At 40.5% G+C, this 17513-nt stretch overlaps 1 protein-coding gene across 1 annotated transcript in view; it reads left to right on the forward strand.

Moving 5' to 3' along the window:
- The window catches only part of NCKAP1L (NCK associated protein 1 like), a 50330-nt gene that overhangs the window by 5598 nt on the left and 27219 nt on the right, over window positions 1-17513 (forward strand). The window contains exons 4-13 of the mRNA XM_081311916.1: window positions 5009-5065; window positions 5533-5675; window positions 6541-6631; window positions 6721-6858; window positions 7953-8001; window positions 8097-8253; window positions 15073-15129; window positions 15836-15932; window positions 17064-17173; window positions 17348-17480. Of these exons, the coding sequence (XP_081168042.1) occupies window positions 5009-5065; window positions 5533-5675; window positions 6541-6631; window positions 6721-6858; window positions 7953-8001; window positions 8097-8253; window positions 15073-15129; window positions 15836-15932; window positions 17064-17173; window positions 17348-17480 (1032 nt within the window). The remainder of the gene's footprint in view (window positions 1-5008; window positions 5066-5532; window positions 5676-6540; window positions 6632-6720; window positions 6859-7952; window positions 8002-8096; window positions 8254-15072; window positions 15130-15835; window positions 15933-17063; window positions 17174-17347; window positions 17481-17513) is intronic.

The raw sequence follows: 17513 nt of genomic DNA on the forward strand, positions 1-17513 counted from the left end.
CATTGTCTGTATCACTATTGGCTGATACATGGCTTATATCCACATCTCTCCAGTTAAAGGAGCTTCCATTGGATTTAGTTTTGTCTCCTTAGTCTTTAATCTGAATGTTCCTAGTCTTTATCTTTATGACACTGACTTTTTTTTTTGATACCAGGGATTGAACCCAGGGTTGCTTAACCACTGAGCTACCTCTCAGCCCTTTAAACATTTTTTTCATTCTGAGATAGTTTTACAAAGTCCTTAGGGCCTCACTAAGTTGCTGAGGTTGGTCTCAAACTTGCCATTCTCCTGTCTCAGCCTCCCGAGTCACTGGGTTTACAGGCATACACCTTTGCACCTGGCTACTCTGAACTTTTTTAAAATTTGTTCTTTTTAGATATACATGACAGAGTGTATTTTGACATATTATACATACATGGAGTATAACTTTCCATTCTTATGATTGTATATGATGTGGATTTACACTGGTCATGTATTCATATATGAACATAGGAAAGTTATGTCACTCATTCTACTGTCTTTTCTATTCCCATCCCCCCTCCCTTACCTTCACTCCCCTTTGTCTAATCCAATGAACTTCTATTCTCTGCCCCCAATTTGTGTGTCAACATCTATCTGAGAGATCAGTTGGTCTTTTGTTTTTTTGGGATTGGCTTATTTCACTTAGCATGATAGTCCCCAGTTCTATCCCTTTACTGACAAATACCTCAAATACCAAATACAAATACTGAGTGGGTATATATTTCTTGTTCCATTCATCTGTTAAAGGGCAACTAGGTTGGGTCCATAGCGAGCTATTGTAAATTGAGCTGCTATAAACATGGATGGGGGTGTGTCACTATAGTATGCTGATTTTTAGTCCTTTGTGTATATACTGAGGAGCGGGTTCCATTCCAAGTTTTCTGAGGAATCTCCATACTGCTTTCCATAGTGGTTGTACCAATTTGCAGTCCTACCAACAATGTATGAGTGAACATTTTTTCCCACATCTTCACCAACATTTATTGTTACTCAACCACTGAGCCACATCCCCAGCCCTATTTTGTATTTTATTTAGAGACAGATCTCACTGAGTTGCTTAGTGCCTTGCTTTTGCTGAGGTTGGCTTTGAACTCGAGAACCTCCTGCCTCAGCCTCCTGAGCCTCTGGGATTACAGGTGTGTGACACCGTGCCTGGCTACTGTTACTTGTATTCGTGATAATTGCCATTCTGACTGGAGAGAGATGAAATCTCAGTGTAGTTTTAATTTGCATTTCTCTAATGCTAGAGACATTGAACATTTTTTCATATATTTGTTGACCATTCATATTTTTCCTTCTGTGAAGTGTCTGTTTAGTTCCTTTGTACACTGACCTTTTTGAAAAGCCCAGGCTAGAAATTTTTCAGAATATCCTTAAATTTATATTTGTCTTACTGTTAAAAAGTTTCTGGTAGCAGTACTACACAGGTGATATTTATTTGAATTTTAAACAATAAGCACATACTTTTTTTTTAAACATGAATAACCATTAGAGTTATTTAATACAATGCTTTTAAAAAGACAATAATGTATTTCAAAATTGTTAAAAATTAATGAACTAATTCTACTTCTAGAAATTTGTCTTAAGGAAATAGATGTAAGTGCAAAGATAGATGTACAATAATATACTCTGTCGCATTATTTATGATAATGACAACTTGATAAATGATATATCTGATAAAAACAGAGGTTTGGTGAAAAGTTCGGGGTATATACCTATAAATGGTTATTATGCAGTTGTTAAAGATGGTAACATATGTTTATATTAATTGACATGCAAAAATGTTCTTCACATGTTTAATGGAAGAGTAAATTATAATATAACTTAAGATGTAAGATGTCACTAAAATGTATATTTACACAGATAAATATGCATATTCAGAGGATTGGAATTTCTAATGGGCAGGATTATAGGTGGCTTAACATAAATTAAAATGAAGCTTGTCTGTATTTTCTAATTTTTCTACAATGAACACATATTATTTATATATTCAAGAAATATTGGGGCTGGGGATGTGGCTCAAGTGGTAACACGCTCGCCTGGCATGCACAGGGCACTGGGTTCGATCCTCAGCACTACATAAAAATAAAATAAAGATGTTGTGTCCACCAAAAACTAAAAAAGAAATATTAAAAAATTCTCTCTCTCTCTTAAAAAAAAAAAGACATGTGCACATTTTAGCCCTCTGAGCAGTCTAAGTTTGTGGTGGTGGACTCTTTCTTCAGATGATGCAAGAGTTTGGGCTCTGCCTTGGGAGCTCCGTGCCTACTTTAGGGAGCTAGTCCATTTCTTAGCTCACATAGTGAAGAGAACAGTGGCAACAGTGGGGACTATGAGTCTGAGGGAGTGTCAGGCCAGAGAGTGTTCATCTTGGAACTGGGGTACTGGTTAGGAAGAGGGTAGGTGCTGGTGGAGACAGTGGGAAGAATGTTGAAGCATACAAAATGTCTCTTACTAGAAAAAGAATTGGAATCCAAAGGGTATTTTAGGGCACCTGCCAGTTGCCATGGTGGTAAAAGTCTGAGCCCAAAGTGTTTGGTATGACTTGTTTAAGGCAGGAAGGGAAATACGGACACTGAATTAGGGTGCACTGTAAAGAGGGTAAGCATTAAATTAGATCAGGTTTCAAATTTCAGCTTTACCACATACAAACAGAATGACTTTAAAGAAGTCCCTCCCCCCCATGGTGTTTGGCTTGAACCCAGGGCCTCATGCATGCAAGGCAAGCACTGTACTTTTGAGCTCTATCCCAGCCCTTCTCATAGAAGTAATGTTTACTACATGTGGTATTTGTGAGAATTCAATGAGATAATGCATGAAAAATGTCTAGCTTAGTGTTTAGCATTAAGTAACAAGGCAACAAACATGAATTATTTTCTCCTCTAATTCTTTTTTTTTAAGAGAGAGAGAGAATTGTTCTTAATATTTATTTATTTATTTAGTTCTCAGCGGACACAACATCTTTGTATGTGGTGCTGAGGATCGAACCCGGGCCACACGCACGCACGCATGCCAGGCGAGCACGCTACCGTTTGAGCCACATCCCCAGCTCCTCTCCTCTAATTCTTGTCTGTAGCATATAAGACCTATGTAGTGATTTAAAGGGAACTTCAGCTATAACCTGTAGGCACTGGGTTGCAGATTAGAATGTAGAGAAGTGTTCCTAGCAAATGAGGCTGTGTATAGGAAAGGTCATAGGATCTCGGTGCTGTTCTTTACCAGCTCTCTGATCCTGGGCAAGTTTCTTAACTACTCAGTCTCAGTTTCCCCATCTGTTAATTTAGGAAGATAAGTTAAAAATATTTTTCTGATACATATTAATAAACTTTGGCAACTGTATATGCCAGTGTATCACAACAGTCAAAGTTAACAAACATCATTACCCCCAAAGGTTCCCTGAGTCTTTTTTTCCCCCTAGTCAATCTCTACCTTTCCTTACTTGCCCCAGGAAACCACTGATCTGCTTGCTTGCTTGCTTTCTTCCTTCCTTTCATACTAGGGATTGAACTCAGGGACACTTAATCACTGAGCCACATTCCCAGCCCTATTTTGTGTTTTATTTAGAGACACTGAGTTGCTTAGCACCTCGCTGTTGCTGAGGCTGATTTTGAACTTGCAATCCTCTTGCCTCAGCCTCCTGAGCCACTGGGATTACAGGCCTGTGACACCACGCCCGGCTTCTTTCTTTTTTTAATGACTCAATAGGTCCCTTTAAGACAATCTGCTTTCTAGAATAGAGTTTTCCTTTTTAGAAATTCAAATAAATGGAATCTAATTAGCATTTGTGTGTGTGTGTGTGTGTGTGTGTGTGTGTGTGTATGTGTGTCTGGCTTCTTTCATGCAACATAATATTTTTAAGATTTATTTATGTTATTGCATGAATCAGTAATTCATGACTTATTTTTGCTGAGAACTATACCATTTTATGGGTACAATTAGTTTATATGTTTACCTGTTGATGGACATTTGGGTGGTTTCCAGTTTTGGGCCATTATGCATTCAGTGCTATAAATATTTAATTATAAATCTTTGTAGGGACATATTTTTCATTTCACTTGAGCAAATAATTTAGAAGTTCAATTGATAACTCATATGGTAAGAGCATGTTTAATATTTTGAGTTTTTCTCCTTTAATTGACATAATAATTGTATTTGTGGTGTACAGTCTGATAATTGGCTTTTTGTACAATGTCTGGTGATCAAATCAGCATAATGAGCCTTTCCATCTGCTTGAACATCACTTCTTTGTGTTGGGAAACTTCAAATTCCTCTCTAGTTCTTTTTTTTTTTTAAAGAGAGAGTGAGAGGGGGACAGAGAGAGAGAGGATTTTAATATTTATTTATTTTTTCTTAGTTCTTGGCGGACACAACATCTTCATTTGTATGTGGTGCTGAGGATCGAACCCAGGCTGCACGCACGCTAGGCGAGCGCGCTACGGCTTGAGCCACATCCACAGCCCCCTCTCTAGTTCTTAATAAGAGTATTCGTTCTTTTTTAAATATTTATTTACTTATTTATTTTAGTTGTAGTTGGACACAATACCTTTATTTTACTTATTTTTATGTGGTGCTGAGGATTGAATCTAGGGCCTCACATAGGCTAGGCAAGTGCTCTACCACTGAGCCACAACCCCAGCCCCAGAGTATTCGTTCTTAATAAGAATTTAATTTTCTAAGAAACTGCCAAACGATTGTTTAAAGTTGTTCCATGTTACCCAGTGAAGAAATGGGATGCCGGGATGATAAGACCAGGGACAGTGTGTGCGATAGAGTCGTGACTCATGCCTGTGGACACATGGGCATGTGGTGGAGTCTCCTGACAGGGGCTACTGATGGCATGCAGAGAAACTTCTTCTTTTTAACAATGCCTCTCTTCTGTGACCTGGAGGTCTCTAAGGGAGTGGTCTCTCTCCCTCATATTCTGGTTTTACATCTCATCTTCTCTATTCTTTTTTTAATTCACTGTCATCTTCAATTCCACCACCAGGATCACGTATATGAACTTCTCAACACCATCGATGCCTGCCAGTGCCATTTTGATATCGTAAGATCCATTGTAATTTTCTTTTACTATGGAATAGAATTAAAGAAGAGACTGGGTTTAGGATGGGACAGTATAGGGTGGGATGGGACTGAAAGAATGGACCATATAGTCCCTCTCAGGACCATAATTCTTTTGTAAAAACTACCAAAGTTAAGATGTGCTTACAAGTTAAGTAGATCAGCAAGGTGATTTAATTAATTCAAAAATTACACAAAAACTTTTTACTTCACTTCCTCCAACCCTCAAATGCTAACTTATTTCCTGGTCTTTTTGTATCTTTGAGTTTGTACTTAGCTCCCTGGCTTTTGTTTCAATTTTCTTCTTCTGAATTTTTGATCCCATCAGTTCCTACTTCAAAACAGACTCACCCAGAGTCTATTTAGCACTCTCTGGAATGGATGGGGAAGCAGGGAGACCCATAGTCATTGGGTTTCTGTCCTTAGGTTTCTGTATTTTTTTCCTTGTAGAGTCTCAACTTTGATTTCACTAGAAGTTACCTGGACTTGATTGTGACTTACACGTCAGTCATTTTGCTTTTGTCACGGATCGAAGATCGACGGATACTCATTGGCATGTACAACTGTGCCCACGAGATGCAGCATGGGCATAGGTGAGTGAAGGAGAGGTGAAGCCTCAGAAGTGGTGCTACGAGGTGGGGGTGGATAGAAAGGCTATGGATGCCATGACTTCTCAGGGGAGAACCTATGATCTACATACAGCTCAGGGAAAAGAAGGTACACTTTTACGTGTAGTTAAGCCTTCAACATCTATCAGTGGATTATCCAGTTTGCATTATCTCTGATCTATGTTTTCTTTTTTTTTTTTTCCTGGACTGGCTTCTACTCTGCTTTTCAGGTTATTGCAAAAGTCAAAGACAATTCTTTGTAATATTGGTAGCACTAATACTAGTAAGGTTAAACCACCAGAGGTAAGTAATATATGTTAGTACATTTGAAGCCAAATAGGAATGAATTTTGGATGATCTGCAGTTCTTCCCCCACTTCAGTAGTGCAAATATAAGCATTTAAGGGCTGATAAAATGAACACTGGAGGAATTTGAGTGGGACATGGCACATTGTTCTATGTATGATGTTCATTCCCACGTGTCCGCCTGGCTACCTGGGCACACTCCCATTTGCTTCAGATATTTATATGTCCTTTTAGATTTTGTACAGGCACACTACTTGATTTCTGACTAGTTGACACAAATTGATGGAATATCTATTATATATCCATCCCTATTTTGGATGCTTAAAAGGACAAACTTTCATGGACCTTCCCCAAATTGTATGGTTCTGTCTAACCATGCCTGAGCCTGGAGTGGTTATTTGTAGGTGTAATTCACAGATTAGTCCGTCTGTCTTTGGAGGTGGCGGGAATTCCCACCTATGCACAAGTCTTTATCCTACATGCAAACATTTATATTTCTGTCGGGGTGAAGGCCTAGAACTCCTCTGTCCTCTGCTTTTTTCCAGTGACCCCAGTTTTGCACGCCTGGGCCAGATGGTCTTAGAGTATGACCACCCTCTGAAGAAGCTGACAGAAGAATTTGGGCCTCACACAAAGGCAAGTTCCCTAAGACAGCAGAGACTGCCTCAGGCAGAAGTGCTTGCACCCGGCTTTGACACTCGGGGTTGACATGCCTCTTCCTGCAGGCTGTGAGTGGCGCCCTCCTCTCTTTGCACTTCCTCTTTGTCCGGAGGAACCAGGGGGCTGAGCAGTGGCGCAGTGCCCAGCTTCTCAGTGTCATCAGCAGCCCCCCGGCCATGATTAACCCTGCTAATTCAGACACGGTGAGTTCCCTTTTCCTTCTGTTAAGGGAGGCATTCTCGGCCAAGGCCATCTCTGCAGAAGGTGCTTCTTTCAGGAAACGTCAGCCCTAGGAAGAGTTAGCCCTCTTGTAGGATATGCCTCTTGGTTGATCACTTCTTGTAGCTCAAAACCATGATTGAGCTTCCTTTGGGACCAGGATTAGTGTGTGTCTTCTCATAAAAGAAATTAAGTAACTGTTCATAGGATGAATAAATGGATAGAAGTGGTTCACTGGGCACCAGTAGGAAATTGAGCTTAGGAGTCAATCATTGAATAAATTTTTTTAACTACAATGGGCCCAAAGTCCTTCCCTCAAAGAACTTACTATTGCCGGGTGGGGTGGTACACACTTGTAATTCCACTGATTTGGGAGGCTGAGGCAGGAGGATTGTGAGTTCAAAGCCAGCCTCAGCAATTAGTGAGGTCCTATGTAGTTTAGCAAAATCCTGTATCAAAAAATAAAACATAAAAAGGGCTGGGGATTTGGCTCAGTGGGTAGGTGCACCTGGGTTCAATACCCAGTACCAAAAAAAAAGAGAACATATTGTTATATTGTTTAGGAAAGCTATTAGTCATGTTGTCATAAAAACACAGCTGGTAACATGAGATTAGTAATAAGGGTCAAATGAGTGATTTGTGTGATAAAAGAATCCAAAGGAGAAAGAAATGATGAGGAGGTTTTGGATTCTATTCTCCTGTTAATAAAAGCCTCTGAACTGTTGAAGAGAAGTTATGTTAAACCTTTTGTTTATCCTGACCTCGGGCTCCAGTTCCTTCTCCTTTTCTCAATTATGTCCTGTTCCCCTGGGTCCACTTCCAGCACCTCCTTTTCATTGTTGGCAGATTCCCCAGCTGTTGGCTTATCAAATAGCCCTATCCAGTGTGGTTAAAAAAAAAATTGGTGCTGGGGATTGAACCCAGGCCTTGGGCATGCCAGGCAGGCACACTACCCTGAGCTACACTCCAGACCCCAAAAGTTGGTTTTGATGTTCAGATTCTAGATAGATAGACTTTTCTCCTTCAGGGAACACTGAGTTAGATGCCTGCTTGAGTGTCTCTGTCTCTCTGCTCTCAGATGGCCTGTGAGTATCTGTCCGTGGAGGTGATGGAGCGCTGGATTATCAGTAAGTTCTGTGGGTCACGTGCAGACAGATGTTGCAGCATCTTACATGGAGAGCAAGTTCTAAAAGGCTTCTTCTCACTCTCTACCCACCTACAGTTGGATTTCTTCTTTGTCACGGGTGCCTCAACTCCAATAGCCAGTGCCAGAAGCTGTGGAAGCTGTGTCTGCAGGGTTCCCTGTACATCACCCTCATCCGGGAGGATGTGCTGCAGGTGCACAAGGTCACAGAGGACCTGTTTAGCAGTTTGAAAGGGTAAGAGGTGTGAGAGCCAAACTCATCTTTGGGGGAGTTTTAGCCCCTCCCAACATCTTTTTTTGTCTCAGTGTGTATTCTCAGAGTATGGGTGGTAAGGGGTAATTCTAACTATTGGAGAAGTATTTATTGAGTACCTACTGTTTCCTAGGCACTTCACTGGGTTTTAGTGACATAATGATTAATAAGATAACAGAGGTGAAAAGCGAGGACTCTGAAACTAGACTGAATACATGCTTTACTATTTATTAGCTGTGTGACCTTGGGCAAGTTGATTAACTTCTTTATGACATTGGCTCAATTTCCTCATCTATAAAATGTGGATCATAGTAATACCTTCCTATGACTAACCTCATAGAGTTATAAAGGATAAAATAATTGCTATTTGTGAAGCACATAGAAGTGCCTAGTATATAGTAAGTACTATGCAATTATTAAAACCAACCAACCTACCTGAGTCTCTGCTCTCAAGGAGTTTACAAATGATGGAAAATAGGCAAACTGTTGCAATGGAGTAAGGAAAAGTGTTGTGGAGGTGTTTAGAAGGTCTTTAAACTGGCCTTGCAGGATCAGGAGACAGGTAGACCTAAGAGTTAAACAGTTGAAGAGTGTGTGTGTGTGTGTGTGTGTGCGCGCGCGCGTGCGTGCGTGTGTGTGTGCGTGTGTGTGTGTGTGTGTGTGTGTGTGTATACACAGGGTTTCTTAAGGCAGGGAAGGGATTCTTTATTTTTTATTATTTTAGTTGTAGATGGATTCAATAACTTTATTTTACTGACTTATTTTTATTCAGTGCTGAGGATCGAACCCACTGCCTCAACTGAGCTCGGCAAGTGCTCTGCCACTGAGCTACAGCCCCAGCCTCCAGAAGAAGGGCTTTTAGGCAGAAAAATGATCAAAAATTTTGAGGCAAGAGTGCATGACCAGGGCTGGGGATGTGGCTCAAGCGGTAGCGCGCTTGCCTGGCATGCGTGCGGCCTGGGTTCGATCCTCAACACCACATACCAACAAAGATGTTGTGTCCGCGAAAACTAAAAAATAAATATTAAAAATTCAAAAAAAAAAAAAAAGAGTGCATGACCAGTGCTAAGAAGTTCACAGGTTCAGGGAGTGGGCAACTGGTGACGGGGTGGGGACATCAGGAGATGGGTTTGGGGAGGTGAGTCAGGGCCTTCTGTGTTCTGCCTGGAGTCTGAATCTGTTCTAAGGAGGATATGGAGCCACTGAGTGAATTCAAACAGGACAATGACATGATCATATTTGCATTTTCAAAAATGTCACTCTGCTGCAGGGAAGAAAAGAGATTGGATGGGCAGAGGTAGAGGCAGGGATTAATTAAGTAAGTTAGGAGGAATTGAGGGTGATGTCAAAGCTTCTGACATGGATACCTGGCAAATTCCTTGGCAGAGGACACATGAAGTAAAGCAAGTTTGTGGGGGAAAGTTTGTGATTTTTTTCCCCTTTCCTTTCCCTTTTTGCTTTTTTGTGGTACTAGGGATTGAACCCAAGGTCATGTGCTTCTGTGCACACTAGGTGAACACACTACCCCTGGTTACATTCTCAGCCTTAGTGAATTCAGATTTTTTTTTTTTTTTTTTTTTTTTTTTTTGCTATTGGAGATTGAATGCTCTGCCATGCTCTACCACTGAGCATCCCCAGTACTTTTAATTTTGAGACAAGGTCTTGTTAAGTGTCAAGGCTGGCCTCAAACTGGCAGTCCTTCCTCAGCCTCCTGAGTAGCTGGGTTTACAGGTGTGTGCCATCATGCCTGGTGTGAATTCCGGTTTGAACAGGTTGAATCTGAAGTACGTGAAGGACCAAGAGGACAGATGTATTGAGCTTTTTGCTGGGTGCTCCTGGAAGTGAGGTGTGAAGTTTGGATTCAGATGTAGACTGGTAAAATGTTCATGAAGAATTGGATTGAGAAGAGTAGGGAAAATGTACCTCTGGGTATATTGAATTTTAGAGGCAGGGAAATCAGTGAGGGGCCTTGAGAAGAAGGAGGAAAACAGAAGCCAAGGGAAGAACACGTAAGAAGGGAGGACTGGGTTTTGTAATGTTGATGGTGGTAAGAGATCCAATAAAATAAGGATTAAAAATGTGTGACTGGGCGTGGTGGTGCATGCCTGTAATCCCAGTGGCTCAGGAGGCTGAGGCAGGAGGATTGCAAGTTCAAAGCCAGCCTCAGCAATTTAGTGAGGTCCTAAGCAACTTAGCAAGACCCCTGTCTCAAAATAAAAAATAAAAATAAAGGGGCTGGGGATGTGGCTCAATGTTAAGTGCCCCTGAGTTCACTTCCTGGTACAAAAAAAAATTTTTTTTATAGGGCTTGGTTTGGTTATAAGGATCATCTTAGTGCCCTCTTGTGAATAACCTCAGTTGAGTGATGAGGCTGAAAGCCAAGTTGCACCAGATTTAGGAATAGTAGGAGATAAGAAATTTAATAACCACTTTGTTGAGTACTTTGACTGTGAAAGAAAGAATAGGGCTATAATGAGGAGGTGGTATGTGATTAGGAGGAGGGGGTATCAAGTTACCTATATTATTACTTCTGGTAGCAAATATGACTTTCAGATATGTGTACAGAATGTAAGCTGGCTACAATGGCACCTCCCAGAATAGTTTGATGTACATCCTCCAGATGCTTGTGTGTGTGTGTGTGTGTGTGTGTGTGTGTGTTTATATACAAAGATAAAAGATGTGCATGTATTTTCAACCTTATATAAGTAATTTTTAAAAAAAGAAACATACCTACATTCTACATTATGCCTATAGTTTGTTTTCCCCCCTTACTATATTTTTGGGTATCTTTGAATATCAATCTATAGAGGCTTACTTTTTTTTTTTTTTCAGTACTGGGGATGGAACTCAAGGGCACTTGACCACTGAGGCACTCAGCCTATTTTGTATTTTATTTAGAGGCAGGGTCTCACTGAGTTGCTTAGTGTCTCAATTTTGCTGAGGCTGGCTTTGAACTCACAATGAGGCTGGCTTGGAATTCATGACTCTCCTGCCTCAGTCTCCCAAGCTGCTGGGATTATAGGCATGTGCCATTGTGCCTGGCAAGACTTACTTTTTTTTTTTTAACAGTTGAACAATATTCCATTAGGTAGTTATAACATATTTACCCAATCTCCTAATGGTGGATATTTGAACTGTTTCTGTTTGTAAAAAACAGTATAAGCCAAGTGTGATGGTGTATGCCTGTAATCCCAGCTACTCAGGAGGCAGGAGGATTGCAAGTTTGAGGTCAACCTGGACAAGTTAGTGAGACCCTATCTCAAAATGAAAATAAAAAAGGCAGGCATGTAGCTCAGTAATAGAGTACTTGCCTAGCATGTACAAGACCCTAGGTTCAATCCCCAGCACAGCAAAAATAAATAAATATATAAAAATCATTATAAACAAATATATAATGGACATCCTTAGACATATACCTTTGTGAACCTATGTGAATATTTCTATAGGGTGAATTCTCAGACGTGTAATTGCTAAGAATAAAGGAAATGCACATTTTAAATTTCAATAGCTTTTACCAAACTGCCCTCCAAATAGATTATATTATCAACAGCCTATGAGAATGCTAATTCCTAAGTATTATTTTTAGAAAGCATTAAGTCCTATCAAAATCTCAATGATGTTCTTTACCATACTAGAAAAAGCAAACCTATAATTCATATAAAAGCAAAAATGACATGGTAGCGCGCTCGCCTAGAATGCTTGAGGCACTGGGTTCGATTCTCAGCACCACATAAAAACAAAATAAAGATATTGTGTCCACCTAGAACTAAAAAATAAATTTTTTAAAAAAATGACCTCAATAGCCAAAACAATCCTGAGGGGGGAAAGAAAAGCATTGTTGGAGGTATCCCAATATACAATTTCAAAATATACTACAGAGCCATAGTCACATAAACAGTGTGGTTCTGGCATGAAAATAGACATGTAGACCAATGGAATAGAGTAAATGGCACTACAGTCATCTGATTCTTGACAAAGGTGCCAAAACAAGTTGGAGAAAAGACAACCTCTTTAACAAAAGGTGCTGGGAAAACTGGATATCCTTATGAGGAAGACTGAAACTCAATCTCTCCCTCTCTCAATCTGCATAAAAATAAACTCAAAATGGATCAAAGAGCTACAGGTAAGACCTGAAACTTTGAAACTGCTAGAAGAAAACACAGGGGAGACACTTTAGAATATAGATACAGGCAGAGACTTCCTGGATAGGACTCAGGAAATCACAGCAAGAATCAACAAATGGGATGGCATCAAACTAAAAAGCTTCTGCATGGCAAAGGAAATAATTAACAGAATGAAGAAACCTACACAAAGGGAGAAAAATCTTTGCTGTATTTTAATTGGCAAAATTCTCTTCTGAAATAGATTTAATATAGAGAATAAATAAAGTACTAAACACACACACACAAAAACAGATAACCCAATCAATAAATGGGCAAATGAACTGAACAGACACTTCTCGAAAGAAGTACAAATAGCAAATTATTTATATGAAAAAAATGTTTGACATTTTTAGCATCAGGGAAGTGCAAATAAAAACTACATTAAGATTCAATTTCACTTAAGTCAGATTGTCTATCATCAAGGGTACAAAATGAGGGCTGGGAAATAGCTCCATGGTAGAGTGCTTGCCTAGCATGTGTGAGCCCCTGGGTTCACAGCACTGAAAAAAAAAAAGTATAAAAAAACCAAATAAATGTTGGTAAAGAAGTGGAGGAAAAAATGGAAAAAGGGAAACTTATACAGTGTTGGAGGGAATATAAATTATTAGAGCTATAGTGGAAATTCGTATGGAGGTTTCCCCCCAAAAACTAAAAATAGGACTATCATATGACCTAGCTGTACCATGCCTTGGTATACACCCAAAGGGATCAAAGTCAGCATACTATAGAGATACTTGAATATTCATTCTTATTGTGGCACAGTTCACAATAGGCCAAGTTATGGAATTAGCCTGTCAATGGATAAAAGTATAAAGATGGTATATATACATGATGGAAGATTATTCAGCCATAAATAAGAATGAGGCCGTGTGGTTTGCAGAAAAATGGATAGAACTAGAGATCATAATGTTAAGTAAAATAAGGCAGAACCAGAAAGACAAGTAGATGGGAACTGAGTGTGCTACACATGCCTGTCATACAGCCCAGATACTTGGGAGGCTGAGGAAGGAGGATCATAAGTTCAAGGCTTATGATCCCTTGGCAGTTTAGCAAGGGACCCTGTCTCAAAATAAAAAATAAAAAGGACTGGGGATATAGCTCAGTGGTAGAGTGCCCCTGGGTTCAATTCACAGTATGGTGGTTGGTGGGACTGAAGGAGTGGATAAAAAAGCACTAATAAAAAAAATCATTGCCAAAAAATAAAACAATATAAAAAGAGAAAAACCATTACCAGAATTAAGAGAGTAAATTTAAGATTAATAATTAGAACTTGTAGAAGGTGGATTGGGGTATAAAATCCTTGATGAAAAAACAAGGAATGGAAGGTATAATTCTCCCCATCACTGAGAACAACAACCAATATATATGATTTATTGTTTAGGGAGTTCTTTGGCATAAGTGAGCTCATTTGATTTTCATGATAACTCAAGTGTTAAGTATTAATATACCTTTTTGTAAATGGAAAAATGAGAAGCTCAGTCTCAATGTCCCTCAGTTAATAAGAGGTGGAATTAGGAAACAATTCTAGATTTTTTGACTCTTAGTTCTGCCTGTCTCTTTCCTTTGTAATATATAAAACTTGAAATAATTTTTCACCGGGTATGCTTTGGAGTTGAATCCTGATTTAATTAAGATACTTTAAAACTCCAAATTTCTTTGACTTTGTGCTAAGTTCAATAGACGAGTGGTTTGGAGAAGGGACATGAGAGGTTATGAAGTTCCATGTTGTGACGACAGGAATACTCAATGAGGAAAGACAGATATAGGGAACACAAAGAGCAAAGAGTCTGTGATTATGCCGGGATTCTGAGCACAGGTCACTAGTAGAAAAAAAAAAAAAAAAAGGAACATGGCCAAATGCTCCAGAGAAACCACAGGCAATGAAAAGGTTATTTAATTTGGTGATTCAGAGGTTCACATTGACCTCAGAGAGAGCGGTTTGTTAAGTGTGGAAGGTCTTGTGGGATCCAAGGGTCAGTGAGAGGTAAGGAAGTAAAAAGATGTCTCTTTGAAGGAGTTTGGTGGTGTGGGAGAATGGGTGAAATTCAGTGGCTTGTCAGGGTCACATAAGGTCTTTTTAGAATAAGGGACGCTTTGAACTTATTTGCTGGGAGAAGAGAACAAGTCCAAGGAGCGGGACAGATCACAGTAACAGAGATAACCCATAAGGTTACATTCCAAGAGGAAGTGGGTGGGGAGGGGACCCCTGGTACAGCTGGAGCAACTACTTTTGCCTGAGATCAGGGCCTGTGTGGTATTTTGCACTGCTTCTTTTATCCTACTTAAACTTGAAAGAGTGTCTTGATTCCAAGGTGTCAAGGCAGGAGCACAGGGTGAGAAGTCCAGCCCCAGCTTTGCCGTTAAGGCCCTGTGGGGAGCTTGAGCAAGTCATTTCCTTTCCCTAGTTATTTTATTTATCTGAAAAATAGAGGTAGAAGAGGGTGGCATCTAAGCTCTGTGAGTCTTTTCCTGCTAGGTCAGGGGAAGAAGCAGGGCTCAGAAAGGTCCTGCTAGCGAGGGCTGCCTGTCCTATCCTAAGCCTCTAGGTTGGAATCTGATGACATGGAAGGTGGGCAAGACCCGCCCCCACCCACAGTGGTTTTATGCTCAACCCTGCTATCCCTCTATCAATCCTTAGGTATGGCAAGCGCGTGACAGACATCAAGGAGAGCAAGGAGCATGCGATTGCAAACAGGTAAAAGTGGGGGATGGGCTCTCTGAGAGGGGCTGGAATAGAGCTCTCTCCTGACTTCTGTTCTTACCTGTTTCAGTCAGCTTTTTCACTGCTGTGACTGAAAGACCTGACCAGCATAATTGTTGAGGAGGAAAAGTTTATTTGGGGGCTCATAGTTTTAAAAAGAGGTCTCTTTTCATAGATAGCAGGCTGCATTCCTCAGGGCTCAAGGTGAGGCTGAACATCATGGCAGAAGAGTGTGGCAGAGGGAAGCAGCTCACATGATGATCAGGAAGGAGAGAGAGAAACTCCACTCCCTAGATATAGAATATATACCCCAAAGCCACGGCCCTCAGTGCCCACCTCCTCCAGCTGCATCCTACCAGCCTTCAGTTACCACTTAACTGGGGATTGGGTTAAGATTCTCACAACCCAATAATTTCTCCTCTGAACCTTCTTGCATTGTCTCACACGTGAGCTTTTGGGGTGACACCTCCTATCCAAACCATAACATCACCTACGACATCTTGAGTTTCTGGACAGACTTATTGCCTCAACCCAGGATTATGCTGCTGCCTCCCAGATTCCTGTATTTTATTCCCAAGGCTGACCTCAGCATCCAGCCTTCTTTCTTTCTGCCCGATACCCCTTCTTTCCTGCACTGCCCGTGGAGGGTTGTTACAGGCGGGAGAGGCGGTATTCTCTAGTTTCTGCTTTCCTTCCTCAGTGGCCAGTTTCATTGTCAACGGCGGCAATTTCTGCGGACGGCAGTGAAGGAGCTGGTAACTGTGTTAACTGATGAGCCAGGACTACTGGGTCCTAAGGCAAGAGGGAAATATTGGGAGCAGAATGATGGCCAATAAGAGGTTCTCTGGGGGAGTGACTTGGCATTCATGAGCCTTTTGCATTTCTGAATCTTTTGTGATCTATTTGTATGTGTATGTGCTGATTCCTTGAATTTTCCTAGAGAACCTCCCAACCTTTTTTAAGGTATTTTTTGGGCATTATCACAGAATGTCATGTATTATAGCTATTTGTGTACTTGTTCTTCTATATGAGTGTGGCTAAATGATGACAGAGCTTCCTTTGGTGTGTGTGTGTGTGTGTGTGTGTGTGTGTGTGTGTATGTGTGTGTTTTGTACTGGGGATTGAACTCAGGCGCACTTAACCACTAATGCACATCCCCAGTCCTTTTTTATAGTTTTTTAAAAATTATTTATTTGTTCTAATTTGTTATACATGACAGCAGAATGCATTTCAGTCCATAGTACACAAATGGAGCCAAATTTTTCATTTCTCTGGTTGTACACAAAGTAGAGTCACACCATTCATGTCTTCCTTCATGTACCTAGGGTAATGGTGTCCATCTCATTCCACCATCTTTCCTACCCCCTGTATTTTATTTTTAATATTTTTTTTAGTTGCAGGTGGATACAATACCTTTTTATTTTTATTTATGTGGTGCTGAGGATTGAACCCAGGGCCTCACACATGAGACGAGTGTTCTACCGTGGAGCCCCAGCCCCAGCCCCTACCCCCTATATTTTATTTTGAGACAGGATCTCGCTAAGTTGCTCAGTGCCTCACTAAGTTGCTGAGGCTGGCTTTGAACCTGAAATCCTCCTGCCTCATTCTCCCAGGTTGCTGGGACAATAAACATACACCACTGTGCTGGCACTTTTGTGTTTTAAACTATATAAGTGTCTAGTAAATATTTATAAATTTTAATTTGATAGCGACGGAGGGGGTACTGACTGAGCCAGTATCACATGCATACATATCTAATTTTGTGTCACATAATTCAGGTTTTGCGTGGGTCTGTGTGTTTATTGTTGGACACTGTTGGTAGGGCTATACAGTTGTATCCACATGCAGATTATCATGGTAGTTTTTCTCTGTGCTTTAAAATCTGTTTGTAAAGTTCAAAATTCTAACAATCCTTGCCTTCTCCTTAGGCCCTTTTTGCTTTCATGGCCCTGTCCTTCATTCGTGATGAGGTCACCTGGTTGGTTCGCCATACAGAAAATGTCACCAAGACAAAGACCCCTGAGGACTATACTGATTTGTTAGTACTTGACATGGTTAAGAACCTTGTCCTAAGATGGGCTGGGAAAGGGGAGAGGGAGGTGTCAAATGACCTCAGAAAGTTCTAGTTTCTAGAAAGTTTTCCCCATTAGCACTGTCTCCATTCATATTTCTAGTCTCATCTGTCTCTCTGTTCTTGTCTTCAACTCCTCAGGAACATCGCAGAGCTGCTTTTCTTGTTGGAGGAGATAAGGGCTCTGGTCCGAAGGCACCTCAAAGTGATACGGCAATACCACCTTCAGTACTTGGCCAGATTCGATGCTCTTGTGCTCAGTGACATCATTCAGGTGTGTTTACTTGATTATAATTTGGAGATTTCA

This window comes from Spermophilus citellus (assembly GCF_964194105.1).
Source record: "Spermophilus citellus genome assembly, chromosome: 10".
NCBI lineage: Eukaryota > Metazoa > Chordata > Mammalia > Rodentia > Sciuridae > Spermophilus > Spermophilus citellus.